Below are 27,991 nucleotides of genomic sequence, written 5' to 3'. Positions count from 1 at the left end.
GTTTACTGCTGAAATAAATGTAAAATTCAAGACTTGGGTGGGTGTAAGAAAAAGTCCACAGACTAGAACAACTTACTGCTCATGCGCCATGCGTTCCAACATGGCCGCCATGCGTTCCAATAGGTTTCCTAATGTGACAGAACACGAAGCAGAGGCGGTCATCTTCTTACACCCACCCAAGTCTTGAATTTTACATTTATTTTAGCAGTAAACTCACCTTATATACTGAAATAGACGATTTCACCGCCACCGAGTAACAGTCTATTTCTCGATATAATAAGTTTGTCACCGAGCAGTGCGGGGTGTACCAAGATGGCCGTCGCCACCTTCTACCTGCAGGTTTCTCACTATATTTACTATATTACTATAATAATAGAAATGTAATACTGTTATTCAGTATATAAGGAGAGTTTACTGCTAAAATAAATGTAAAATTCAAGACTTGGGTGGGTGTAAGAAGATGTCCGCCGCTGCTTTCTGTTCATAGTTACATAGTAGGTGAGGTTGAATAAAGACAATAGTCCATCCAGTACAACCTGTGTAGGTGTGTGTGGCTGTAATCATCTCTCATTCCCCTGAATGTTCTGATCCTTGAGATGTACGTCTAAGAGTCTTTTGAAAGTCACCATACTTCCCGCTGAAACCACCTCTTGTGGTAGAGAATTCCACAATCTTGTAGCTCTAACAGTAAAGAACCCCCTGCGTTGCCTGAGGTTAAAACGCTTCTCCTCTAATCGCATTGTATGCCCTCGAGTCCTCATGCAATCCCTTCGACTGAACAGCTTTTTTTCTAAGCTGAGATCCCCATTAAGATATTTATAAATTGCTATCATGTCCCCCCTCAGTTCTGTCACATTAGGAAACCCATTATGGAATAAAAAAGAAAACCTATTGGAACGCATAGTGGCCATGTTGGAAAACCCATGGCGCATGCGCAGTAAGTTGCTCTTGTCCGAACATCACTTCCGGTTACAGAATCTGATAGGTAGCGCTATTCTGATAAAACAGGGGCGGGGCCGATCCACGCTCGGGAGCGAGCCTGCATGAGTGCCCCCATAGCAAGCGGCTTGCTATAGTGGGCACTCGGGAAGGGGGGGAGGGGTTGGTGCCAGGAGCACTGGCTGAGGACCCCTAAAGAGGAAGATCAGGGCTGCTCTGTGAAAAACCATTACACAGAGCAGAGCAGGTAAGTATAATGTTTGTTATCCTTTAGAATCACTTTAAGGAATGTTTTGACATGACATGAGAATAAATGTTAATATAATACACAAGGCAAGACTTTTCGTACCCTTTGATGTTCAGGTGGGGGCAGGAAAGTTACCCTCTCATAGGGGCATTTATACAAAGAGACAGACCTGAATAAGGAAAAGGAGGTTTTTGTGAACTTGCAGTTGATAACTCTTTCTGGAATCACGCCATGGATTTGTTTTTTTGCCACATTCTGCACAGAAAATATGCTGCGCCTCAAAAACTATGAGCTAAAACCCAACACCTATCACCTCTGTATACAGAACTAGCAGACGCCCCCCCCCCCCTCCTCGCTGAGGCTGGCGGGGAGAGCAGAGCTGTGTAATTGAGGATGCTGCATGTGCTGGGCTCAGGGGGGTCCACATGCTGCTGTGTGTGGAGGGGCCCTAGGAGAATTGAGACAGGCCGGTGATAAGACACACTGTGATCCGCCTGTCACAATGCACCAGGTCCCTGCTGGAGCAGCCATTAGCCAACTGTGATCTAAACCTCCAATTAAAGCCCTGATTAGACCCGGAGAGGCGTGAGCTGCCCATGAATAATTCATAATTCTGTGCGTGAACAGAGAGAGAAACTCAGGCAAAGGCAGCAGAGTTAACTCCTTCCACACTCCGAGGCTTGGGTATAAACAGCCGGAGATGTTATTTCAACCTCCGCCTTCCAAAGCCTTACCATCCACCCATCAATCCCAGCAAACCCTGGCCATCCCAACCATCAATCCCAGCAAACCCTGGCCATCCCACCCATCAATCCCAGCAAACCCCAGCCATCCACCCATCAATCCCAGCAAACCCTGGCCATCCCACCCATCAATCCCAGCAAACCCCAGCCATCCACCCATCAATCCCAGCAAACCCTGGCCATCCACCCATCAATCCCAACAAACCCTGGCCATCCACCTATCAATCCCAACAAACCCTGGCCATCCACCCATCAATCCCAGCAAACCCTGGCCATCCACCCATCAATCCCAACAAACCCCAGCCATCCACCCATCAATCCAAGCAAACCCTGGCCATCCCAACCATCAATCCCAGCAAACCCCAGCCATCCACCTATCATTCCCAGCAAACCCCGGCCATCCACCCATCAATCCCAGCAAACCCTGGCCATCCACCTATCAATCCCAACAAACCCTGGCCATCCACCCATCAATCCCAGCAAACCCTGGCCATCCACCCATCAATCCCAACAAACCCCAGCCATCCACCCATCAATCCAAGCAAACCCTGGCCATCCCAACCATCAATCCCAGCAAACCCCAGCCATCCACCTATCATTCCCAGCAAACCCCGGCCATCCACCCATCAATCCGAGCAAACCCTGGCCATCCACCCATCAATCCCAGCAAACCCTGGCCATCCCAACCATCAATCCCAGCAAACCCCAGCCATCCACCTATCATTCCCAGCAAACCCCGGCCATCCACCCATCAATCCGAGCAAACCCTGGCCATCCCACCCATCAATCCCAGCAAACCCTGGCCATCCCAGCCATCAATCCCAGCAAACCCCGGTCATCCACCTATCAATCCCAACAAACCCTGGCCATCCACCCATCAAACCCAGCAAACCCTGGCCATCCACCCATCAATCCCAGCAAACCCTGGCCATCCACCCATCAATCCCAGCAAACCCTGGCCATCCACCTATCAATCCCAGCAAACCCCGGCCATCCACCTATCAATCCCAGCAAACCCTGGCCATCCACCTATCAATCCCAGCAAACCCTGGCCATCCCACCCATCAATCCCAGCAAACCCTGGCCATCCACCTATCAATCCCAGCAAACCCCGGCCATCCACCCATCAATCCCAGCAAACCCTGGCCATCCACCCATCAATCCCAGCAAACTCCAGCCATCCACCTATCAATCTCAGCAAACCCCGGCCATACAGGAATCAATCCCATTGTTAGATGGAGCAGGATTATAATCTTTCCAACACATCTAGCAAATTTTGCACATTTCTGAATGCTGACATTCAATATCCATCTTTCCTGCTAACTCATTTTGTGGCATAAATTAAAAAATGAAAGGCTGAGTGGGCTGGGGTATTCCGATGACTTTTGGGAAAATTGGATGGTGTATGGAGCTATCAACTGCAAAATGGCAGCTTTCATTGATTTAATTTAAATAAACTAGAAAGCTGAACTACAGGCAGATATCAAACATTATTCCAAGCAGAACTCCAATAACTAACCTCCACCCTTTCTTTTATATCCCTTATACATACCCTAAACCAGTGGTCTCCAAACTGTTGCCCGTGGGCCGACTGCAGCCCTTTGCTTAAAAGGCACTATTCCTCCCACTGACAACAACGATGGGGGGACTATTCCTGCTACTGACACCAATGATGGGGCACTATTCCTCCCACTGACACCAATGATGGGGGCACTATTCCTCCCACTGACACCAACAATGGGGCACTATTCCTCCCACTGACACCAATGATGGAGCACTATTCCTCCCACTGACACCAATGATGGGGCACTATTCCTCCCACTGACACCAATGATGGGGCACTATTCCTCCCACTGACACTAATGATGGGGCACTATTCCTCCCACTGACACCAATGATGGGACACTATTCCTCCCAACTGACACCAATGATGGGACACTATTCCTCCCACTGACACCAATGATGGGGTACTATTCCTCCCACTGACACCAATGATGGGGCACTATTCCTCCCACTGACACCAATGATGGGGCACTATTCCTCCCACTGACACCAATGATGGGGCACTATTCCTCCCTCTGACACCAATGATGGGGTACTATTCCTCCCACTGACACCAATGATGGGGCACTATTCCTCCCTCTGACACCAATGATGGGGCACTATTTCTCCCACTGACACCAATGATAGGACACTATTCCTCCCACTGACACCAATGATGGGACACTATTCTTCCCACTGACACCAATGATGGGGCACTATTCCTCTCACTGATACCAATGATGGGACACTATTCCTCCCACTGACACCAATGATGTGGCACTATTCCTCCCACTGATACCAATGATGGGACACTATTCCTCCCACTGACACCAATGATGGGGCACTATTCCTCCCACTGACACCAATGATGGGACACTATTCCTCCCACTGACACCAATGATGGGGAACTATTCCTCCCACTGACACCAATGATAGGACACTATTCCTCCCACTGACACCAATGATGGGACACTATTCCTCCCACTGACACCTATGATGGGACACTATTCCTCCCACTGACACCAATGATGGGACACTATTCCTCCCACTGACACCAATGATAGGACACTATTCCTCCCACTGATACCAATGATGGGACACTATTCCTCCCACTGACACCAATGATGGGGAACTATTCCTCCCACTGACACCAATGATGGGGCACTATTCCTCCCACTGACACCAATGATGGGGTACTATTCCTCCCACTGACACCAATGATGGGGCACTATTCCTCCCACTGACACCAATGATGGGGTACTATTCCTCCCACTGAGACAAATAATGGGGCACTAATCCTACCACTGACACTGGGTGACCTTTATGATGTAAAGTGTTTCAATATACTTTGCATGTAGAATCCCCATGGTGATGTCCCCCAAGGAGCGGGTCCATGTCACCCTGCACTCAGATGAAGTGGATTCAAGGACACTAGGTGTCATTCAACCTAGGAGTGGAACAGTGGTGGACCTCACAGCAGGCTAGTCTACAAGAAACCGCACCGGAGAGGAGGAGAATATTGCAGCCTGAACTGCATTTTATAAAACACCTAGGCAACTACCAGGTATGCAACTTACCTGGCACTCTTGGTCCATTTAGCGGATTGGTTAAAGCCATGCCAATTTCTGTCATGCCGTATCTCTCCAGAAGTGTGTGACCGGTGATCTCCCGCCATTGTTCCAGAACTGGCACAGGCAGAGCTGAGGAACCAGACACCATTAACCTGATGGGAGGAATTGTATCTTGTCAAGACCACAAAGCATTCAGGCAATCTGTAAGTTAGCATTCAGTTGATCTTGAAAATGGCTCTTAGGCCTCTTTCACACGGAGCGGACCGTATTTCGATACGCTCCGGCACTTTTTTTTTTATACGGACACGGACGACACTTGGTCCGTATGTCCGCATATCATCCCATCCGTTTGCGGATGATATGCGGACAAAATGTATGTCTATGGGATTGCGGATGTCAGCGGATGACACCGCTGACATCCGATTTTGCGTCCTTTCCGTTTTTTAAACGGAAGAAAAATAGGGTTCTGTTCCGTTACAAAACACCGAACAGAACTGAAAGGACGCAAATCGAAAGTCAGCGGATGGTAATCCACTGACATCCGCAATCCCATAGACATGCATTATGTCCGTATATCACCCGCAAACGGATGTGGTGATATACGGACATACGGAGCGCCCGTGTGAAAGAGGCTTTATACTATAGTATTAGTTGTCCTTTTTTTTTTAATATACATTATACATTTGAATATACAGTATCTCACAAAAGTAAGTACACCCCTCACATGTTTGTAAATATTTTATTCTATCTTTTCATGTGACAACACTGAAGAAATGAGACTTTGCTACAATGTAAAGTAGTGAGTGTACAGCTTGTATAACAGTGTAAATTTACTGTCCCCTCAAAATAACTCAACACACAGCCATTAATGTCAACAAAAGTGAGTACACCCCTAAGTGACACAATGTCCAAATTGGGCCCAAAGTGTCAATATTTTGTGTGGCCGCCATTATTTTCCATCACTGCCTTAACCCTCTTGGGCATGGAGTTCACCAGAGCTTCACAGGTTGTCACTGGAGTCCTCTTCCCCTCCTCCATGATGACATCACAGAGCTGGTGGATGTTAGAGACCTTGCGCTCCTCCACCTTCTGTTTGAGGATCCCCACAGATGCTCAATAGGGTTTAGGTCTGGAGACATGCTTGGCCCGTCCATCACCTTTACCCTCAGCTTCTTTGATATGATCTCCATGTATAAATATATAAGGGGGGGATATGATCACCATGTATAAATACATAAGGGGGGATATGATCTCCATGTATAAATACATAAGGGGGGATATGATCTCCATGTATAAATACATAAGGGGGGATATGATCTCCATGTATAAATACATAAGGGGGGATATGATCTCCATGTATAAATACATAAGGAGGGGTATGATCTCCATGTATAAATACATAAGGGGGATATGATCTCCATGTATAAATACATAAGGGGGGATATGATCTCCATGTATAAATACATAAGGGGGATATGATCTCCATGTATAAATACATAAGGGGGGGATATCATCTCCATGTATAAATACATAAGGAGGGATATGATCTCCATGTATAAATACATAAGGGGGGATATGATCTCCATGTATAAATACATAAGGGGGGGGGATATCATCTCCATGTATAAATACATGAGGGGTCCATATAGTGAACTTGGTGTTGAGTTATTCACTTTAAAGTCATCACAGGACAAGGGTGCACTCTTTTTACGTCTAGACCAAAAGAGATTTAGTCTCCAAATACGGAAAGGCTTCTTCACAGTAAGAGCTGTGATAATGTGGAATAGACTCCCTCCAAAGGTGGCTCTGTCCAGCTCACTGGATTGCTTTAAAAAAAAAAAGTCCTGGATTCTTTCCTAGCTGTAAATAATATAACTGGGTACTAATATTTATAGGTAAAGTTGATCCAGGGAATATCAGATTGCCTCTCAGGGGATCAGGAAGGAATTTTTCCCCTGCTGTAGTAAATTGGATCATGCTTTGCTGGGGTTTTTCGCCTTCCTCTGAATCAACTGCGGGCATAGGATTGTGTATATGGGATTGTATGGTTGGGGTGGGTATAGGATTGTGTATATGGGATTGTATGTTTGGGGCGGGTATAGGATTGTGTATATGGGATTGTATGGTTGGGGTGGGTATAGGATTGTGTAGATGGGATGGTATGGTTGGGGCGGGTATAGGATTGTGTATATGGGATTGTATGGTTGGGGAGGGTATATGATTGTGTATATGGGATTGTATGGTTGGGGCGGGTATAGGATTGTGTATATGGGATTGTATGGTTGGGGAGGGTATAGGATTGTGTATATAGGATTGTATGGTTGGGGCAGGTATAGGATTGTGTATATGGGACTGTATGGTTGGGGGGGGTATAGGATTGTGTATATGGGATTGTATGTTTGGGGCGGGTATAGGATTGTGTATATGGGATTGTATGTTTGGGGCGGGTATAGTATTGTGTATATGGGATTGTATGGTTGGGGCGGGTATAGGATTGTGTAGATGGGATGGTATGGTTGGGGCGGGTATAGGATTGTGTATATGGGATTTTATGGTTGGGTTTTCTTTACTGTGTTTTATTGGTTGAGCCAGATGGACTTGTGTCTTTTTTCAACCTGACTAACTATGTAACTTTTGAAACAGAGCCATCATACCTGATCTTCTCCCGGCAGACGGCTCGTATAAAGTCTTTAACGTGTGGCTGAGTGAAATGGAGATGGTAGTATTCAATCAGTTTACTGTAGATGGTGGGAACAGCCATGAAGACGTTGATAGAAGGAACTTCTCTGCTAAGAAGGTGTTCCCATACCTAAAAAATGGAGGACAAGAAGGGTTAATCATTCCAGTCTACTGAACATGCTGATATTATTAAACCCAAAGGCGTCTGGGTCACCTGCATGATGGTCTCTTCTGAGGTCCCTTTGGGGCTACTTTACCTCCTAAATACACCTGATCCATTCTGTCCATCCACCCTGGATTAGCACAAAAAACGGAATTTTTATAAAATCTTACCGTAAAATTCCTTTCTCTGAGTCCTCCGACAGTCGCCGCCCCCGCCCCTCTATTGGGGTTCTTATACACTTAACTGCTTGCTACCAAACTGAGTTGGGATGGCTATTGTAGGAGGGGTATTGGACCAGTGGGACAGCCCCCATAGGTGTGTCTATGTAAATATTTTGTTTTTAACAAGTCTTATGCCTAGTTACTCCTGTGGAGATGAAGTCAATACCCCATTGGTGAAGACGGTACAAGTGGGCGGCGACTGTCGGAGGACGTAAGAGAAATTGGATTTTTGTCTTACTGTAAAATCCTTTTCTGTGATGTTCATTGACAGGGACAGCTACAGAATCTTCTTGATCATTGGGTTATGCTGCCCCCTACAGGAGTAAAACACTAGGCAGGAAAAAGCTTTACCACGCCAGCCCCAGGGGGTATACTCCCGCCTTCTGCTATAGTCATTCAGTTTTGTTGCAAGTGGTGTCAGACGAAAAATAACCCAACTCAATAGAGGGGTGGGTGCTGCGTCCGTCAATGAACATCAGAGAAAAGGATTTTACGGTAAGACAAAAATCCAGTTTTCTCTTGCATTCATTGACGGACACAGCTCAGGAATCTTCTTTACCATTGGGACGTCCCAAAGAAAAATGAGGGGTGGGAAAAACACAGCAGAAAAAAGCTAAAACTACCCAACCAGGTAACATGGAGCTCAACTGAAAAAAAAAAAACAAATCACAGCGGGAGTGCGGCTCTGGCGGCACGCGTGCGCCTCCGAATCTACGTGCACATAATCATGTAGATCTACGTGGTTATGAGCAGCCGAGCCGCCCTGCCGCAGTAAATCTGCGTGGGGCGGTCGGCAAGTGCTTAAAAAGCAATTTTAGGAAACAAGTGAAAAGCAATCAGTCAGCTACTCATTAATTACATTGTAACGCTAGGGTCACACCTATGCTTTTGTTACGATTCGCGTTTGCGCAAGCAACACAGCCCATTCAAGCACTGCATGTACTAAAAAATACATTTAAAGGGTCACTAAACCCACATCATAATAAACAATGAATAAATGGTGTATTCCATGCTGTTCATACTCACCCAACACTATGAGATTCCTTTTCTGTATTCTGCAAAAATCCTGGTTGATCCTGCTGCTCTCTATCTCCCCCTTCTGTCCATGTCCCCAATGCAGTTATGTATTTTGCAGCTGTGGTGGCAGCTCTGCACATGCTTAGTTCTCAGTGAGTTTCTATGCTGAGCATTTCCTCCCTATCACATCTGTGAAGCCCATGTGACTATAGAGTCACACATGTGGGCGTATACACAATGCTAAATGACAGCCCACTCCCTCCCTCCTCCTCCTCCACGCCCACTAACCAGCTAAACACAATGGGGGTGGGATATTACATGCAGATTGATGGAGGCTTCACCTCCCAGTTATTCTAAGGCAGGGATTCCCAAACTACGGCCCTGCAGCTGTTGCAAAATTACACATCCCATGCCCTAAAACTCTGACATTCACAGACATGACTAGACATGATGGGAATTGTAGTTCCTGAACAACTGGAGGGTCTTAGTTTGGGAATCCCTGTTCTAAGGCACAGGCTGGAGGGTCGTGACACAACCTGTGGCTGGCAGAAATCCTCCCACACTGTGTTATCTACAAAAAGTAATAAAGATTTCATTTCAAATACACCGTATATTTGTATGACAATTGAAAGCGGAGTTCCGCCCAAAAGTGGAAGTCCCGCTTTAAGGACTCCTAACCCCCTTACCATTTGGCATGTCATTTTTTCCGGGGGGGGGGGGGGTTGGAGTGGGTACCTAGTTCTGACAGATACCCAGCTTCCACTTCCGCTCGGTGACTTGAGCAGAAGTTCTCCTCTCCCCTCCCTCCCTGCAATCTTCTGGGACACGTCACAGGCCCCCCCGGCCAATGAGGAGGCGCAGTGCAACTCGCCCATGCGCAGTGCGCACCGGGCTGTGAAGCTGCAAGCTGTCACAGAAGGGTGCCCACACTTAGGATGCCGGCTCTGGGGAGAGAACCGAGGCTCATCCCTGGACCGTGTGACAGGTGAGTGTGCGTTTATTAAAAGTCAGAAGATACACTTTTTGTAGCTGCTGACTCTCAATAAAACACAAAAACGACTGGAACTCCGCTTTAAAACAGTTTATACCTATTCATTATTTACTCTGTATTCCAAAGGTTGTTTCTTTGTTTTTATCATGTGACCAGCAGCAGCAGAGTACTAGAAGCTCCTCCTGCTTATGTTTCCCTGCAGACAGTCTGGGAGAGAGCCGGGTCATGTGACAGCTGGATGTCGATTAGGAAAAAGGTACTTAGATGTTTTTTGTTTTCAATTAAAATAATTACAGAGCCGTCATCCACATACAGAAAAAGAAGGGAGAATGTATATTACACAGCATGTGGTTTAGTATCACTTTAATGATGTATCAGAGGATACAGAGTTGCATTAATCTGTGTTTTTTTTTATATCTTCCTGGGGTTCAGCTAGAATGATTTTGAAGAAATATGCATCTGCATTCATTGGCGGTTTTTTTTTTATATATCTGCCCGGAGTTCGGCCTTAAGGCATCTCCAGACATGAGAGATATTCTGGGCGGCTGTTTGCCGCTCGGACCGGGGAATGCTGGCGTGACTGCAGGCTGTGCTCAGCCCCATGAGACATCATCTGCCCTATAGCTTTCCTGGGTGGAGAGTCGATCGGCAAGGTGGCTAAACGCAACGGTTATCGCTGGCGGCCATTGCTAGCGATGTCTCTTATATGCTCCCCCCCCCTCTCTTTCCTTAACCACTTAAGGACCGGACCTATTTCTGACATTTGTTGTTTACAAGGTAAAATCAGAATTTTTAATATTGCTTAGAACCCCCAAACATTTTATATATATATTTTTTAGCAAAGATTCTGGAAAATAAAATAGCGGTCGTGGCGGATGTCTCTTATATGTTCCCCCCCCCCCCCCTTTCCTTAACCACTTAAGGACCGGGCCTATTTGTGACATATGTTATTTACAAGTTAAAATCTGAATTTTTAGCTAAAAAATTACTTAGAACCCCCAAACATTATATATATATATTTTAGCAAAGACTCTGGAAAATAAAATGGTGGTCGTTGCAATATTTTTGTCACGCGGTATTTGCGTAGTGGTATTTCAAATGCCATTTTTTGGGAAAAAAATACATTTCAATTTAACCACTTCTGGACCGGAATATTTTCCCCCTTAATGACCAGGCCATTTTTTTGAGATTCGGCACTGCGTTATTTTAACGGACAATTGCGCGGTCGTGTGACGCTGTACCCAAATACAATTGATGTCCTTTTTTTCACACAAACAGAGCTTTTTTTTGGTGGTATTTGATCACCTCTCCAATTTTTATTTTTTGCGCTATAAACAAAAATAAAGCGACAATTCTGAAAAAAACAAAACAATATTTTTCACTCTCTGCTATATAACATTCCCCAATAAAAAAAATTAAAATCCAAATTTTTTTAACATTTTAGGCCAATTTGTTTTCTGCTACATATTTTTGGTAAAAAAAAAAATCGCAATAAGCGTATTTTGATTGGTTTGCGCACAATGTATTGCGTCTACTAACTACAGGAAATATTTATGTAATTTTTTTTTTTTTTTTTTTACTAGTAAAGGCGGCGATCAGCGTTTTTTAGCGGGACTGCGACATTGCGGCGGACAGATCGGACCCCTGACTGACATTTTTGGGGGGACCAGTGATATTACTGCAGTAATCAGTGCTAAAAATATGCACTGTCACTGTACTAATGACACTGGCAGGGAAGGGGGTTAACACAGCGGGCGATCAAAGGGTTAATTGTGAGCCTAGGGGGTGTTTTCTAACTGTGGGGGGAGGGACTTGTGAAATGATCATAGAGACATGTGATCCTATATAGAAGGATCACAGGAGCTCTGTGATCATTCTAGTGAGAAGAACGGTCAGATGTGTTTACAACAGCCGACCGTCCTTCTCTCTCAGCGGGGAGCGATTGAGGGTGTCAGGAGGCAATCGGAGTAGCCTGCCCCATGCATCGGAGTCCCCGCTACCGAGAGGGGGGGGGGGGGAGCCTGCCTTCCGGTGGCGCGCGCTCGCACTCGCCCCCTAGCTGCAGGCACGCGACCGACGTACAGTTACGTCGGTTCGCGCAGGAGGGGCTGCCTGCCGCAGTAAAACTGCGGCGGGCGGTCGTTAAGTAGTTAAAAAAAACAGTAACAGTAAAGTTAGCCCAATTTATTTGTGCTATTCTGGCATTTTCAGGCCTCAAGAAATGAGATATCAGTACATCATCGATTTTCAGATATATATCCCATAGTCTGTGGATAATATTCACTGATTTGGGTTATTTTCACCAAAGAAATGTAGCAGAATATATTTTGGCCGCAATTTCTGAAGATTATTTATTTGCAAAATTTTATAACAGAAATGAAGGAAAACACTTTTATTTATTTTTTTCACAATTTTCAGTCTTTTATTATTTATTATTTATTTTATAGTAGTTTATTTAGCAAAAAATAAAAATGCCAGAGGTGATTAAATACCACCAAAAGAAAGCTCTATTTGTGTGAACAAAATGATAAGAGCCGGTTCACACTAATGCGGCACGACTTCGGGGGCGACCTGTGAAGTCCCGTGCACCGCGACTTCGGCGCGACTTGCACGGACTTCATATAATGGAAGTCTATGCAAGCCGCTCTGAGGTCGCCCCGAAGTAGTACAGGACCCTTTTTCTAAGTCGGAGCGACTTGTGTCACTCCTATTAGAACGGGTCCTGTGGCACTGCATGGACAGCGACTTGTCACGCTGACAAGTCGCCTGACAAGTCGCGGTAGTGTGAATGGACACTTAAAAATGTCACATGGATACAGTGTAGCATGACCATGCATTTATCATTTAAAGTGTGACAGTGCTGAAAGCTGAAAATTGGCCTGGTTAACCACTTACAGACCGCCCACTGCAGTTTTACGTCGGTACTTTGACAATAAGGCTCCGTTTCCACTGTTGCGACTTGTTGTGCGACTTGACACATGTCAAGTCGCACAGCAAGTCAAAAGCCATTCATTTCAATTTGGCCCGTTCCAACTGCTGCGACTTGAGTCGCAGCGACTTGAAAAATAGTTTTTGCACTACTTTTGGGGCGACTTCAGTGCGACTTGTCCCTCATAGAAGGAAGGTCGCACTGAAGTCCCCAGAAGTAGCCGCAAACAAGTCACACTACAAAGTCGTGCTAGAAGTAGCGCAACTTTGTAGCCGCAATAGTGGAAACGTAGCCTAAATACCGGTGTTATGGCAGCAGAGAGCTGCTATAACTCCAGGATTTTTTAGGCGGTCTCCTTTAGGATCACCTTTATGGGCGGCGGGAGAGGTGACCCTTCTCAGCCCCACCCCGCTTTCCTGGTCGTTTTCTCCACTTACCGGAACCACTGGTAGCTGAGAAAATGATCCGGTGTTCTAAAATTTTCTCGGACCCGTGAAAAAAATCGGACCTCGTCACTTCCGGTGATAGGAGTTTCAAGTGCGCATGTGCATAAGACATTATCTTGGTTTGGTAAACTTATAACACATAGCGGGCAGCTGAATGAGAGGAGGCGGGGCTGAGGTGGGACGGAAGACACTGCCGCGTCATCTGCAGAGCTGAATAGAGGAGGCGGGACGGAGGTGCGGCCGTGTAATAAATGCAGGACTTTAGCGACTCCTTGTTTTATTATCTTTAGTAATTATCGTATTATTCATCCTTAGGATTTCATTACATTTACTATTTATATAATACAAAATAAAAATACTAAGGGCTCTTTCACACGGACCGCCTCCGCAGGCTGATCCGTGTTGCTCAGCGGGGATCGATCCGCGATCCCCGCTGAGCCGGGCGGATGACAGCTCCGTCTCCGCTTGCAGAGCAGAGAGGGAGGTGTCTCAGCACCCGCTGCCCTCTATGGGGGATCGGATGAGAGCGGACCGCTTGTCCGCTCTCATCAGATCCGCTCCGCTCCGATTACTGAACGGATGGAAAAATAGGGTTTCCATCCGTCCAGATTTCAGCACAGGATCGGATGCGGATGGCAGCGGGTGTCAGCGGAGGTCACCTCCGCTGACACCCGCTGCCCCATAGAGCTGCATGGAGGATCCGATCAGATCCGCCTAAAAAACTGACAGGCGGATCTGATCGGACCGCCCGTGTGAAAGAGCCCTAAATGTAATGAAATCCTAAGGATAAATATTACGATAATTGCTAAAGATAATAAAACATAAGGAGTCGCTAAAGTCCTGCATATATTACACGGCCGCACCTCCGTCCCGCCTCCTCCACCAGCTCTGCATATGTGTCCTCCGTCGCACCTCAGCCCCGCCTCCTCTCAATCAGCTGTCCGCTCTCTGTTATAATTTTGCCAAACCTCGAAAAATGTCTTCTGCGCATGCGCACGGACAACTCCCATCCGCTGTTTTGTGATTCTCTATCACCGGAAGTGACGAGGTCCGATTTTTTCACGGGTCCAACAAAATTTTACAACACCGGTCCGCACTACCCTGAGGCAGGAAGTCGAGTGAGGGCAAGATGGCCCCCCACTTCACTCTATGGTCTTGGAGGACTGGAGCGACGTCATACGTCGCTTCCTAGCAACAGCATTAAAGAGCCCATTTTTTTCATTATGAAAAAAAAATACTTTTTTTTTTTTTTTATCTTTTTCTTTTTTAGTGTAAATGTGAGGTGTGAGGTCTTTTTGTCCCCAGATCTCACAGTAAAGAGGACCTGTTATTCTTATTTCTATTACAAGGGATGTTTACATTCCTTGTAATAGGAATAAGAGTCGGTTCACACTGGGGCGACACGACTCCTTACTACTTCGGGGGCGCCTTGTGCATTACCATGCACCACGACTTGCAGGGACTTCACATAATGGAAGTCTATGCAAGTCGCTCCGAGGTCGCCCCGAAGTAGTACAGGACCCTTTTTCTAAGTCGGAGCGACTTGTGTCGCTCCTATTAGAACCGGTCCTGTAGCGGTCAATGGACCGCGACCTGGAGCGCGACTTGTCAGCCTGGTGTGGACCGAGTCTGAAGGTGATCAAAATGTATTTATTTATTTTTTAAACTGTAAAAATAAAAACTAAAAGATAAAATAAATAGGAAAAAAAAAATTAAAGCGCCCCTTCCATGTTAGCTCGCGCGCATAATCGAACGCATACGCAAGTCACACACACATAGGTAAACGATGTTCAAACCACACATGTGAGGTATCGCCGCGACCGTAGAGGCGAGAGCAATAATTCCATCCCCCGACCTCCTCTGTAACTCTAAGCTGGTAACCTGTAGAAATGTTAAAAAATGTCGCCTACGGGGATTTTTAAGTAGCAATGTTTCTCGCCATTCCACGAGCGTGCGCAATTTTGAAGCATGGCATGTTGGGTATCTATTTACTCGGCGTAACATTACCTTTCATTTTATAGAAAAAAATTGGGCTAACTTTACTGTTTTCTTATTTTTTAATTGAAAAAAGTGATTTTTTTCCCCCCATCTCATTTGCTGCTCAGTGATTGCAGTATTCTAGTCTGCATCTCCCCAAGGTGATACTTAATATCTGGCCTGTTAGTGTGTCCTGAGGACCAGAGCTGAGAACCTCTGATCTAGGGTCCCTGCTAAAAATATAATGTTTGGGGGGTTCTAAGTAATTTTCTAGCAAAAATTAAAAAAACAGATTTTAACTTGTAAACAACAAATGTCAGAAATAGACGCGGTCCAGAAGTGGCTAAGGAGCCAAGGCTGGAAAGGACAACTAGCAGCATCCCTTGGCTCCGGATGTGTCACCTGTAGGGGAAGTGGATAAATGTGAACACTTACTGAGTCTGCTTTCTGCATTCAGAGGACTTTCTATTACCCCCCCCCCCCCCCATCTTTTCCCACTCAGCTGATGTATGTGATTCCTAACAGGGCTTGACAGGCCTCCCCATTCCAGCACTGTGCCACGAGCAGAAGCCTTCACAGGGAAAAGGAGCGCGGACTGAATAAAGGTGAATCTCTCCCAGCCTCAGCATGCGGGCGCCCTCAATAAACTTGTACTCCGGGCTTTATATTCCCATGAGCCGTTTATAGTCCCCCCCCCCCCCCTCGGCCTTCTCCTCACGCCTCCGCTCCAGAACAATTTTCCCCAAATCATTGCAGATAGGACCGTGCTTTACTGCGGCTGAGAGAGACGTCAAAACCGCCCAACAACCTCTTCATTCACAGGACAGAGAGAGGGAAATCTCTGTGCTGTATTCAGACCAGGCGGCCATATCTACAAATAATCATCGCAGTGCAGGTCAGGTGCCATCCAAGCGTTTACCTGATGAAAACTATACTGGGAATGTCAGATCTCTCCCGCTGCTGACCTCTTAGTCTTACAGACTTTAATAGGAGAGGTTGTAAACGCCAATTTTTTTTTTTTTTTTAAACCACTTGCCTAACCGGGCACTTTTACCCCCTTGCTGCCCAGGGCAATTTTCAGCTGTGATACTTTGAATGACAATTGTGCGGTCATGCTGCACTGCACCCATATGACATTTTTATTATTTTTTTTAGACAGATATAGCTTTCTTTTGGTGGTATTCAATTACCACTGGGTTTTTTTTTTATTTTTTGCTAAAAAAAGGACAGAAAAATTTGAAAAAAAAAGTTTCTGTTAAAGTAATTTTTCTTCTTCACCGATGTGCGCTGATGAGGCTGCACTGATGGGCGCTGATGAGGCTGCACTGATGGGCGCTGATGAGGCTGCACTGATGGGCGCTGATGAGGCTGCACTGATGGGCGCTGATGAGGTTGCACTGATGGGGTACTACTATGCAGCACAGATGAGAAGGCACTGATGAGGCTGCGCTGATGTGCGCTAGTGAAGCTGTGCTGATGAGGTTTCGCTCATGGGCGCTGAGGAGGCTGCGCTGATGAGGCTGCACTGATGGGCGCTGATGAGGCTGCACTGATGGGGCACTACTATGCAGCACAGATGAGCAGGCACTGATGAGGCTGCGCTGATGGGCGCTGAGGAGGCTGTGCTGATGGGCGCTGAGGAGGCTGCGCTGATGAGGCTGCACTGATGGGTGCTGATGAGGCTGCACTGATGGGGCACTACTATGCAGCACAGATGAGCAGGCACTGATGGGCGCTGATGAGGCTGCACTGATGGGCGCTGATGAGGCTGCACTGATGGGGCACTACTATGCAGCACAGATGAGCAGGCACTGATGAGGGTGTGCTGATGGGCGCTGAGGAGGCTGTGCTGATGGGTGCTGAGGAGGCTGCACTGATGAGGCTGCACTGATGGGTGCTGATGAGGCTGCACTGATGGGGTACTACTATGCAGCACAGATGAGCAGGCACTGATGGGCGCTAACGAGGCTGCACTGATGGGCCACTACTATGCAGCACAGATGAGCAGGCACTGATGAGGCTGCGCTGATGGGCGCTGAGGAGGCTGTGCTGATGGGCGCTGAGGAGGCTGCACTGATGGGTGCTGATGAGGCTGCACTGATGGGCACTAAGGAGAAAGAAAAGTTTGTTGGGAGCTTCCGCTGGGAGATGGGTCTCCAATGTGAAAGTCTTGCTGTGAGAGGGGCAACCAGACTGGTGGATGGACTTTCGGGGTGCACAGGTATGTCGCGCTGACACTGAGGGCAGCTCTTGAAGGCAGAAGCAAAGTTCCACTGGCAGGCAAAGAAAAGAAACAAGGCGCCGCTAAGTGTAGCCGGTATAACTTTATTTATTTATTTTTTAAATAAAGTTATATCAGCTGCACTCAGCGTTGCCTTGTTTCTCTTCTTTGATGGGCACTAAGAAGGCTGCACTGATGGGCACTGAGAAGGCTGTACTGAGGGGCACTGAGAAGGCTGCACGGATGGGGCACTACTATGCAGTACTGATAGGTGGCAATAATAAGCAGGCACTAATGGGCATTGATGAGGCCGCACTGTGTAGAAGGCACTAATATGCAGCCCTGATAGGTGGCACTGATAGGCAGCACTGACTGGCATCACTGCTGGGCACTGTTGGGGCTGCACTGATAATCAGGATCTGGGGCCAGCAATGTGCATGAGAGCAGTGGCTCTCTTCCTCCTCATAGGCTCAGAGACATTCGTATACAAGATAAAATGGGAAATTATCTACGGCTGGGAAGTGGGAAATTCTCCTCAATTTGTGAAACCTAAAAGTCAGAAGATTTGATACCTTTTGCGGACAGAACTCGGGGATCATGACACAAGTGGCGCCGACCCACAGAGGACAAAGCAGCTTGTTGACCACGCCGTGCACATGGTGTAGGGGAAGCACATGGAGGATGCGATCCGTTCTGTTCCACGCCCACTCCTTTATCAGAGCCGTTACCTGTATGGAGAGTGTAAGGAAATATTACTTGCCTGACCCTTACACCCGAGTGGTGAGGGATTTGAACCCCTGTCAGGTTTTTAAGGAGATCCCCCCTCTCTATTTCTATCATTGAAAGTAAAAGAAAGGCCCAAATTTTGGGTTGTCCCCAGAAAAGTATTTGAGGGGAAATCTTCCAATGAGGACACCAGTTCTGGTGACCTGGGGGGTCCCCAAGGATCTACATCAAAATCTTTACGTCCGCCCGCCGAAGATGTACTGCGGTAGGCTGCTGCTCCTGCGCAAACCGCCGTAACTGTACGTCGGTCGCGAGCAGGAGGCTAGGGGGCAAGCACGCCCTGCCGGCGGTGGGATCCCGCCCCCGCTCGTCAGCAGGGAAGCCGATGCTGGGGGCAGGCGGCTCTGATTGACGCCTGACACCCGCGATCATTCCCCGCTGAGAGAGAAGAATGGTTGGATGTTGTAAACACAGCTGACCGTTCTTCTCTCTGGAATGATCACCGAGTGCCTGTGATCCTTCTATATAGAATCACATGTCTCTGTGGTCATTTCACAAGCCACGCCCCCCCACAGTTAGAATCACTCCCCTAGACTTACACAGAGGGCGGATCTCCCCTGTGACAGGCAGGGAAAGATCACAGGATTCAGCATAGCTGAACCTGTGATCTGTGTCTGTGTCACACAACCCCCTCCCCCCCACACATGTCAGTAAGCATGAGGCATACATTTAACCCCTTGATCACCAACAATGTTAACCCCTTCCCTCCCAGTGTCATTATTACAGTAACAGTGCATATTTTTAGCACTGATTACTGTAGTAATGTCACTGGTCCCCCCAACAGTGTCAAAAAGGTCAGTTAGGGGTCCGATCTGTACGCCGCAATGTCGCAGTCCCGCTAAAAATCGCAGATCGCCGCCATTACTAGTAAAAAAAATAAATAAATAAAAATGACAAATCTTTCCCGTAGTTAGTCGGCGCAATAACTTTTGCTCAAACCAATCAAAATACGCTTATTGCAATTTTTTTTTATCAAAAATATGTAGCAGAATACAAATTGGCCTAAAATGTTAAAAAATTTTGATTTTTACATTTTTTGGGGGGAATTTCATATAGCAGAATGTGAGTAATATAGATTTTTTTTTTCAAAATTGTTGCTCTTTTTTTGTTTATAGCGCAAAAAATAAAAATCGCAGAGGTGATCAAATACCACCAAAAGAAATCTCTATTTTGGAACTTTTCCACTGCAAGTACCGGCTCGGCCCTGCTTGGCTCTGTTTGGTTTTCCACTGCATGGTACGGTGTTGGAACGGTTTGGTACGGTTTGCTTTTCCACTAAAGTAAAGTGGGTGGGATAACAACGATTCTCTGACCAATCAGTGGCTAGTAGTGACAGTCAAGGCTGCATGCAAAGGATTGTGGGATATGGTATTGGTACGGCCCTCTTGGAACCCCAACTGAGGTGGTACTGTTTAAGCGAGCCGTACCGTTCGGTACCATGTAGTGGAAAAGTGCCGCTGTACCGTTCCAACGCCGTACCATGCGGTACCATGCAGTGGAAAAGCACAAAAGGGAGTCGAACCGTTCGGTTCCATACAGTGGAAAAGCGCCATTTGTGGGAAAAAAAAGGACGTAAATTTTGTTTGGGTACAGCGTCGCGCGACCGCGCAATTGTCAGTTAAAATCACGCAGTGCCAAGCTGAAAAAAGTGGCCTGGTCATTCAGGGGGCAAATCCTTCCGGTCTTAAAGCGGAGTTCCACCCTAAATTTATACTTACCTCCATCTTCTCGCTCCGGGTCACCTGAAAAACAAATGGATAATCGCATTTTTTTTTTTTACTTACCTGGTTTATAAGAAAATATACTTACCTTACTTCCTCTTCCTCCCCTCGGCGGCCATGGCGATTCGTCACTTCCTGGCATGCAATGATTCCTGGGAGCTGAACGTCATCGCTCCCAGGAATCAATGCGCCTGCACCGGCCCCGACGTCACTTCCGATGCAGGCGCCGTCATACCTTGCTAAACAGCTTCTGGGCATGCCCAGAAGCTGTGCAGGGATGACGCTGCGGCACCGGAAGTGACGGCGGGGCCGGTGCAGTGCATCGTGGGACCGAAGAAGGAAGAAGACACAGAAGAGGACGCGCTGGCTTCAAGCTGCCCACACCTGAGATGGCAGCGCTGGACAATACTTTTTCAAGGTAAGTATTTCTTCTAAAAGGTAAGTGCAACCCGGGACAGATCAGAGGCTATCCATTGTTGAATGCACTGCCCTGACTGTCCCGGGGGTATTTTTATTAAAAAAAATTTCCCAGGGTGGAACTCCGCTTTAAAGTGGTTAATTTGCAGAGATTTTCTTTCACTTCCTGTTTGGCTATGAAACAGGAAGTGAAGGGAAATCTCTGCAATGGGACCCAGAAGGCGAAAAAAAAAATCTGACTGGGGTTATAACCCTTCCTTACTCTATCCAAAATGGGAAAAAAATTGCCTTTGGTTCTACTTTAAGGTGATTCTAAAGGTAACATTTGCTGAACCGCCTCTATACCGGGAACTTTCACCCCCTTCCTGCCCAGGCCAATTTTCAGCTTTCAGCGCTGTCACACACTGAATGACACGGTCATGTAACACTGTACCCAAATTATGTTTTTAGCATTTTTTTCACACAAATAGAGCTTTCTTTTGGTTGTATTTATTCACTTCTGCCATTTTATTTTTTGCTAAATAGAAAAAAGGCAGAATATTTTTGAAAAAAAAAACAAAAAACATGTTTTTCTTTGTTTCTGTTATAAAATTTTGCAAATAAATAATCTTTCCCCATAAATTTAGGCCAAAATGTATTGAAAATAACCCAAATCCTTGTATATTATTGAGTCTGTAGGAAAGTCCACAATCTATGGGTTATAGATCTGAAAAATCGATCAACCTGATCTGATGTACTGATTTCTTGAGAAAAATTCCCCCAAATGACCCTTTTTGAAATGCAGACATGTATTAAGTATTAAGTAAGAAGCATGGCATGGTTTTTGAAGTTGTAATTTTTGGTCACAATTTTTTGGGAAAATTAAGACATTTTTTATTTCTTTACATACTGTCACCGGCGCAGTACAGCGTCATCATATAACCGGTATGGCGGTGAGTAGGGACACTGACTGGTGACTGTATGTAAAATAAATAAAAAAGAACATTTTTAAATATATTATTTTTTTTAACATACTGAGACCAGAGCAATACAGTGTTACCATAGTAACACTGTACTAATCCAGGGAGGTGATCAGGATTTCAAATTTCCTTTATATATATATATATATATATATATATATACAGTACAGACCAAAAGTTTGGACACACCTTCTCATTCAAAGAGTTTTCTTTATTTTCATGACTATGAGAATTGTAGTCACACTTCCAGAGGAGTCACCTGAAATGGTTTTCCAACAGTCTTGAAGGAGTTCCCAGAGATGCTCAGCACTTGTTGGCCCTTTTGCCTTCACTCTGCGGTCCAGCTCACCCCAAACCATCTGGATTGGGTTGAAGTCCGGTGACTGAGGAGGTCATCTGGCGCAGCCCCCCCATCACTCTCCTTCTTGGTCAGATAGCCCTTACACAGCCTGGAGGTGTGTTTGGGGGTCCAACTAAACGCAAACCAGATGGAATAGCATGCCGCTGCAAGATGCTGTGGTAGCCATGCTGGTTCAGTATGCCTTCAATTTTGAATAAATCCCCAACAGTGTCACCAGCAAAGCACCCCCCCCCCCACACCATCACACCTCCTCCGCCATGCTTCACGGTGGGATCCAGGCATGTAGAGTCCATCCGTTCACCTTTTCTGCGTCGCACAAAGACACGGTGGTTGGAACCAAAGATCTCCAATTTGGACTCCTCAGACCAAAGCACAGATTTCCACTGGTCTGATGTCCATTCCTTGTGGTCTCTTCTGCTTGTTGCCTTTCTTCAGCAGTGGTTTCCTTGCAGATATTCTACCATGAAGGCCGGATTCACACAGTCTCCTCTTATCAGATGTTCTAGAGATGTGTCTGCTGCTAGAACTCCGTGTGCCATTGACCTGGTCTCTAATCTGAGCGATTTCTGAGGCTGGTGACTCGGATGAACTTCTCCTCCGCAGTAGAGGTGACTCCTGGTCTTCCTTTCCTGGGGCGCTCCGCATGTGACCCAGTTTCTTTGTAGCGCTTGATGATTTTTGTGACTGCACTTGGGGACACTTTCAAAGTTTTCCCAATTTTTCGGACTGACTGACCTTCATTTCTTAACCACTTTACCGCTGAGTACCGTAGTACTACTGCGGCAAAGTGGCTCGTTATCGTCTGACGACGTAGTACTGCATCGTCAGACACTCCCCTTTCTCGGCAGCGGCTCGCTCCCGCTGTATTCAGTCACAGCGGGAGTCGGGCCAGGGGAGGAGCAGCGGCGATCGCCTCTGCTCTTTCCCGATCGTCGGGGATCTAGTGTGGAGATCCGCCCGCCTGTGTAAACACAAGCGGGCGGATCTCCCAAGTGACAGGCAGGGTCAGATTGCAGGGTTCAGCATAGCTGGACATCTGATCTGTCCCTGTGTCACTCAGTCACCTCCCCCCACACACGTCAGTAAGCACCAGGCATACATTAACCCCTTCCCTGCCAGTGTCATTAGTACAGTAACAGTGCATATGTATAGCACTGATTACTGCAGTAATGTCACTGGTACCCCCAAAAGTGTCAAAAATGTCAGTCAAGGGTCCGATCTGTCCGCCGCAATGTCGCAGTCCCGCAAAAAAAAATTCGCAGATCGCCACCATTACGCGTTAAAAAAAAAAAACACCAAAAATGACAGAAATCTTTCCCTTTGTTAGTAAACGCAATAACTTTTGCGCAAACCAATCAAAATACGCTTATTGTGAATTTTTTTACCACACATATATAGCAGAAAACAAATTGGCCAAAAATTTAAAAAAATTTTGATTTTTACATATTTTTTGGGGGGAATTTCATATAAAAAAATGTAAAAAATATTGTTTTTTCAAAATTTACGCTTTTTTTTGTTTATAGCGCAAAAAGTAAAAATCGCACAGGTGATCAAATACCACCAAAAGAAAGCTCTGTTTGTGGGCAAAAAAGGACGTAAATTTCGTTTGGGTACGGCATCGCACGACCGCGCAATTGTCAGTTAAAGTCGCACAGCGCCGAATCGCAAAAAGTGGCCTGGATGTAAGACAGCAAAATCCTCCGGTGGTAAAGTGGTTAAAGTAATGATGGCCACTCGTTTTCCTGTACTTAGCTGCTTTTTTCTTTCCATAATACAAATTCTAACAGTCTATTCAGTAGGACTGTCAGCTGTGTATCCACCTGACTTCTGATGGTCCCAACCCCATTTATAAGGCAAGAAATCACACTTATCAAACCTGACAGGGCACACCTGTGAAGTGAAAACCATTTCAGGTGACTCCTCTTGAAGTGTGACTACAATTTTCATAGTCATGAAAATAAAGAAAACTCTTTGAATGAGAAGGTGTGTCCACACACACTAAGAATTTCACTTGTATAAGCAAGCAATTTTACTAAATGAAATAGATTCAGAGTGTACTGTTGTGATTAGCTGTGATTGGCCCGATCTGTACCATGTAATCACTGTGACCAATCACAGCTTGCAACACAATTGTACACAATAGATGGCATGAATCGAAGCCATTCATTGTTTACATTTGTCATGTAATCTGCTGTGATTGGTCACAGCAATCACATGATACCGGCAGCAGATCAGTCATCCGCTGACGTCCACCCAGAATAATAAAGCTCCCACTCGAGCGTCATTTTACAATGGCCCAGGCGGGAAACATGTTATACTTACATGTTCTGTAATGGTTTTGCACAGAGCAGCCCCGATCCTCCTCTTCTGGGGTCCCTCACCAGTGCTCCTGGCTCCTGGCTCCTCCCTCCTGCCAAATTCCCCCATAGCAAGACACTTGCTCTGGTGGGTACTCGTGTGTGCTTGCTTCCGGAGCTGGCTCTGTGTGTCTATTGACACACACAGTGCGACTCAGCCCTGCTCTCTGCTCACTGGCTATAATTGACAGTAGAAGGAGCCAATGGCCTCACTGCTGCCTCTGTGTAATGAGAGAGAGGGACTGCTCTCATGCACATCGCTGGATCGAGATGGGGCTCAGGTATTTTTTTTAGAGGGGGGCTGCATGCAGAAGTCTTTATACCCTAATGCAGAGAATGTACCCCCCCCCCAAATGTAACATGCGTTTTGTTGTTCTTACCATGGCGCTTAGATTGTGGTGAGTGCTGAGCACCCCCTTCGGTCTTCCCGTGGTCCCGCTGGTGTACACAATCATGGCTCCCCTCTCTTTCCAGTCCAGGCCAAATTCAGGTGTGTTCTCCATGACCTCACCTGACACTCTATCCGGCACAGTAAGTTTTGCAATTCCCAGCTTCTCAGCCAGGGGTGCCACAACGTCCATATATCCGGTCTCTGCCAGCACCAGAGCACTCTGGGAATCCTGCAGGATATACTCCAGCTCAGAGGGTGGGTGATTCTTATACAAAGGGACAGCAATGGCACCACTCATCCAAGCTGCCCATTGGCTCACCACATAAGAAGAGTCATTGGGGCAAAGAAAAGAGACTCGTTCAGGGCGGGCGTCATTGCTCGGATCACCCAACAAAGAAGTAATCTGTCTGGACAGGTCACAGCTCCTGCGATACAGATCCTGGTAACTGTGCTGCCCATGTTGGTCAACCAAAGCAGTTCTATTGCCGTATTTTGGTGCCTTATAAAAGACTGGTGCCCAGGACTGGGAATGGCTTGTAGTGTGAGTGTAAAGGGAGCAGAAAAGCATGCGGTGGTTGCAGAGTCTGAGCTGCCGTAATAAGAGGCGACACCCAGCAGACATCGCCCCACTTATCAACGGAACGCACAGCAGATCCGAAGGCTAGTGCCAGTTCTTAAAAGCAGGATCAATTCCTCTATTAGCAATGATGCTGCAAAATTCCAGCTGGAGGCTCCATCCAAACTGCAAGAAACAAAGCCAAGAGTTACCTTATGTTATAATTCACCAAACCAAGAGATACTTTATATTATAATTCACCAAACCAAGAGATACTTTATATTATAATTTACCAAGGCCAAGAGATACTTTATATTATAATTCACCAAACCAAGAGTTACTTTATATTATAATTCACCAAACCAAGAGATACTTTATATTATAGTTCACCAAACCAAGAGATACTTTATATTATAATTCACCAAACCAAGAGATACTTTATATTATAGTTCACCAAACCAAGAGATACTTTATATTATAATTCACCAAACCAAGAGATACTTTATATTATAATTCACCAAACCAAGAGATACTTTATATTATAATTCACCAAGGCCAAGAGATACTTTATATTATAGTTCACCAAACCAAGAGTTACTTTATATTATAATTCACCAAACCAAGAGATACTTTATATTATAGTTCACCAAACCAAGAGATACTTTATATTATAATTCACCAAACCAAGAGTTACTTTATATTATAATTCACCAAACCAAGAGATACTTTATATTATAGTTCACCAAACCAAGAGATACTTTATATTATAATTCACCAAACCAAGAGTTACTTTATATTATAATTCACCAAACCAAGAGATACTTTATATTATAATTCACCAAACCAAGAGTTACTTTATATTATTTTTCACCAAAGCCAAGAGTTACTTTATATTATAGTTCACCAAACCAAGAGTTACTTTATATTATTTTTCACCAAAGCCAAGAGTTACTTTATATTATAATTCACCAAACCAAGAGTTACTTTATATTATAGTTCACCAAACCAAGAGATACTTTATATTATAATTCACTAAAGCCAAGAGATACTTTATATTATAATTCACTAAAACCAAGAGATATATTTATATTATAATTCACTAAAGCCAAGAGTTACTTTATATTATAATTCACCAAAGCCAAGAGATACTTTATATTATAGTTCACCAAACCAAGAGTTACTTTATATTATAATTCACCAAAGCCAAGAGATACTTTATATTATAATTCACCAAAGCCAAGAGATACTTTATATTATAATTCACCAAACCAAGAGTTACTTTATATTATAATTCACTAAAGCCAAGAGATACTTTATATTATAATTCACCAAACCAAGAGTTACTTTATATTATAATTCACTAAAGCCAAGAGTTACTTTATATTATAATTCACCAAAGCCAAGAGATACTTTATATTATAATTCACCAAACCAAGAGATACTTTATATTATAATTCCCCAAAGCCAACGGCCATGCCATAGAGCCTACCGTATATACTCGAGTATAGGTCGACCCGAATATAAGCCGAGGCCCCTAATTTTACCACAAAAAACTGGGAAACATATTGACTCGAGTATAAGCCTAGGGTGGGAAATGCAGCAGCTACTGGACCCAACTGGACAACCACAAGACCCAAAACAGGGGCTGCGGGCATGGTACAAGAGATGCCATGGACACAGCTCGTCACAGATCTGGGGAAGAGAGCCAATGACAGCGGCTCTTTACCACGTGATAGCTGTGTCCAATCACATCTGATCACAGATTGTAAACAAATGCCGATACTTGCTGTTACCGGTTCTCCTTCTTCACACATAGATTGGCCTGGGCAAGAAGGGGGTGAAAGTGCACGGTTTTTCGATGTGGTTAATGACAGAAACCAAACCCAACCCTTTGACTTAGTTTAACTACTTGCCGACCGCCGCAAGTAAATATACTGCAGCGGTCAGCCCCGGCCAGGCAAAGTGACATATATATACGTGTTGGTGTATTGGCTCTCCGGCTTGTGAGCCAATAGCGGGCGAGCGCGCGCCCGCTGAGGCGAGCGTGCGCCCGCCACGGCTCGTTCACTAAGGAGTCCGTGCGTGTGACCGGCGGACCCGATGTCCGCCGGTCACTCGCCAATCGTTGGTAGAGCGGGAGAAAGGCAGGCGGCTAATGTAAACAAGCCGTCTGTCATTCTCCCCTGTGTAAAAATGGAGATCAGACGGTTCTACTATGTAGAACCGTTGATCTCTGTTTTTACAATAGTAGACATGTCCCATTACAGTTAGAAACACGCCCCTAGGACACACTTAACCCCTCCCTCTCCAATACAGTTAACCCCTTCCCTCCCAGTGTCATTTTTACAGTAACAGTGCATATGTATAGCACTGATTACTGCAGTAATGTCACTGGTACCCCCAAAAGTGTAAAAAATGTCAGTCAAGGGTCCGATCTGTCCGCCGCAATGTCGCAGTCCCGCAAATAAAAAAGGAAGATCGCCGCCATTACGCGTTAAAAAAAAAAACACCAAAAATGACAAAAATCTTTCCCTTTGTTAGTAAACGCGATAACTTTTGTGCAAACCAATCAAAATACGCTTTTTGCAATTTTTTTTACCAAACATATGTAGCAGAAAACAAATTGGCCGAAAATGTTAAAAAATTTTGATTTTTACATTTTTTTTTTGGGGAATTTCATTTAAAAAAAAATTTGAAAAATATTGTTATTTTTGCAAAATTGTCGCTTTTTTTTGTTTATAGCGCATGATCAAAAAA

The 27,991-nt window shown here is 45.5% G+C and overlaps 1 protein-coding gene across 1 annotated transcript in view; it reads right to left on the bottom strand.

The window, feature by feature from the left end:
• The window catches only part of ACSF3 (acyl-CoA synthetase family member 3), a 59,049-nt gene extending 33,633 nt beyond the window's left edge, over nt 1–25,416 (bottom strand). Inside the window, exons 1-4 of the mRNA XM_082269607.1 lie at nt 24,668–25,416; nt 18,259–18,414; nt 7,697–7,851; nt 5,049–5,194 (exon numbers count right to left, since the gene is read on the bottom strand). Of these exons, the coding sequence (XP_082125733.1) occupies nt 5,049–5,194; nt 7,697–7,851; nt 18,259–18,414; nt 24,668–25,300 (1,090 nt within the window). The 5' untranslated portion in view covers nt 25,301–25,416. The remainder of the gene's footprint in view (nt 1–5,048; nt 5,195–7,696; nt 7,852–18,258; nt 18,415–24,667) is intronic.
• Between the last annotated feature and the right edge of the window lie 2,575 nt (nt 25,417–27,991).

This window comes from Pelophylax lessonae (assembly GCF_965119305.1).
Source record: "Pelophylax lessonae genome assembly, chromosome: 10".
NCBI classification, from domain to species: domain Eukaryota; kingdom Metazoa; phylum Chordata; class Amphibia; order Anura; family Ranidae; genus Pelophylax; species Pelophylax lessonae.
This window is presented reverse-complemented; position numbering and strand designations above follow the sequence as displayed.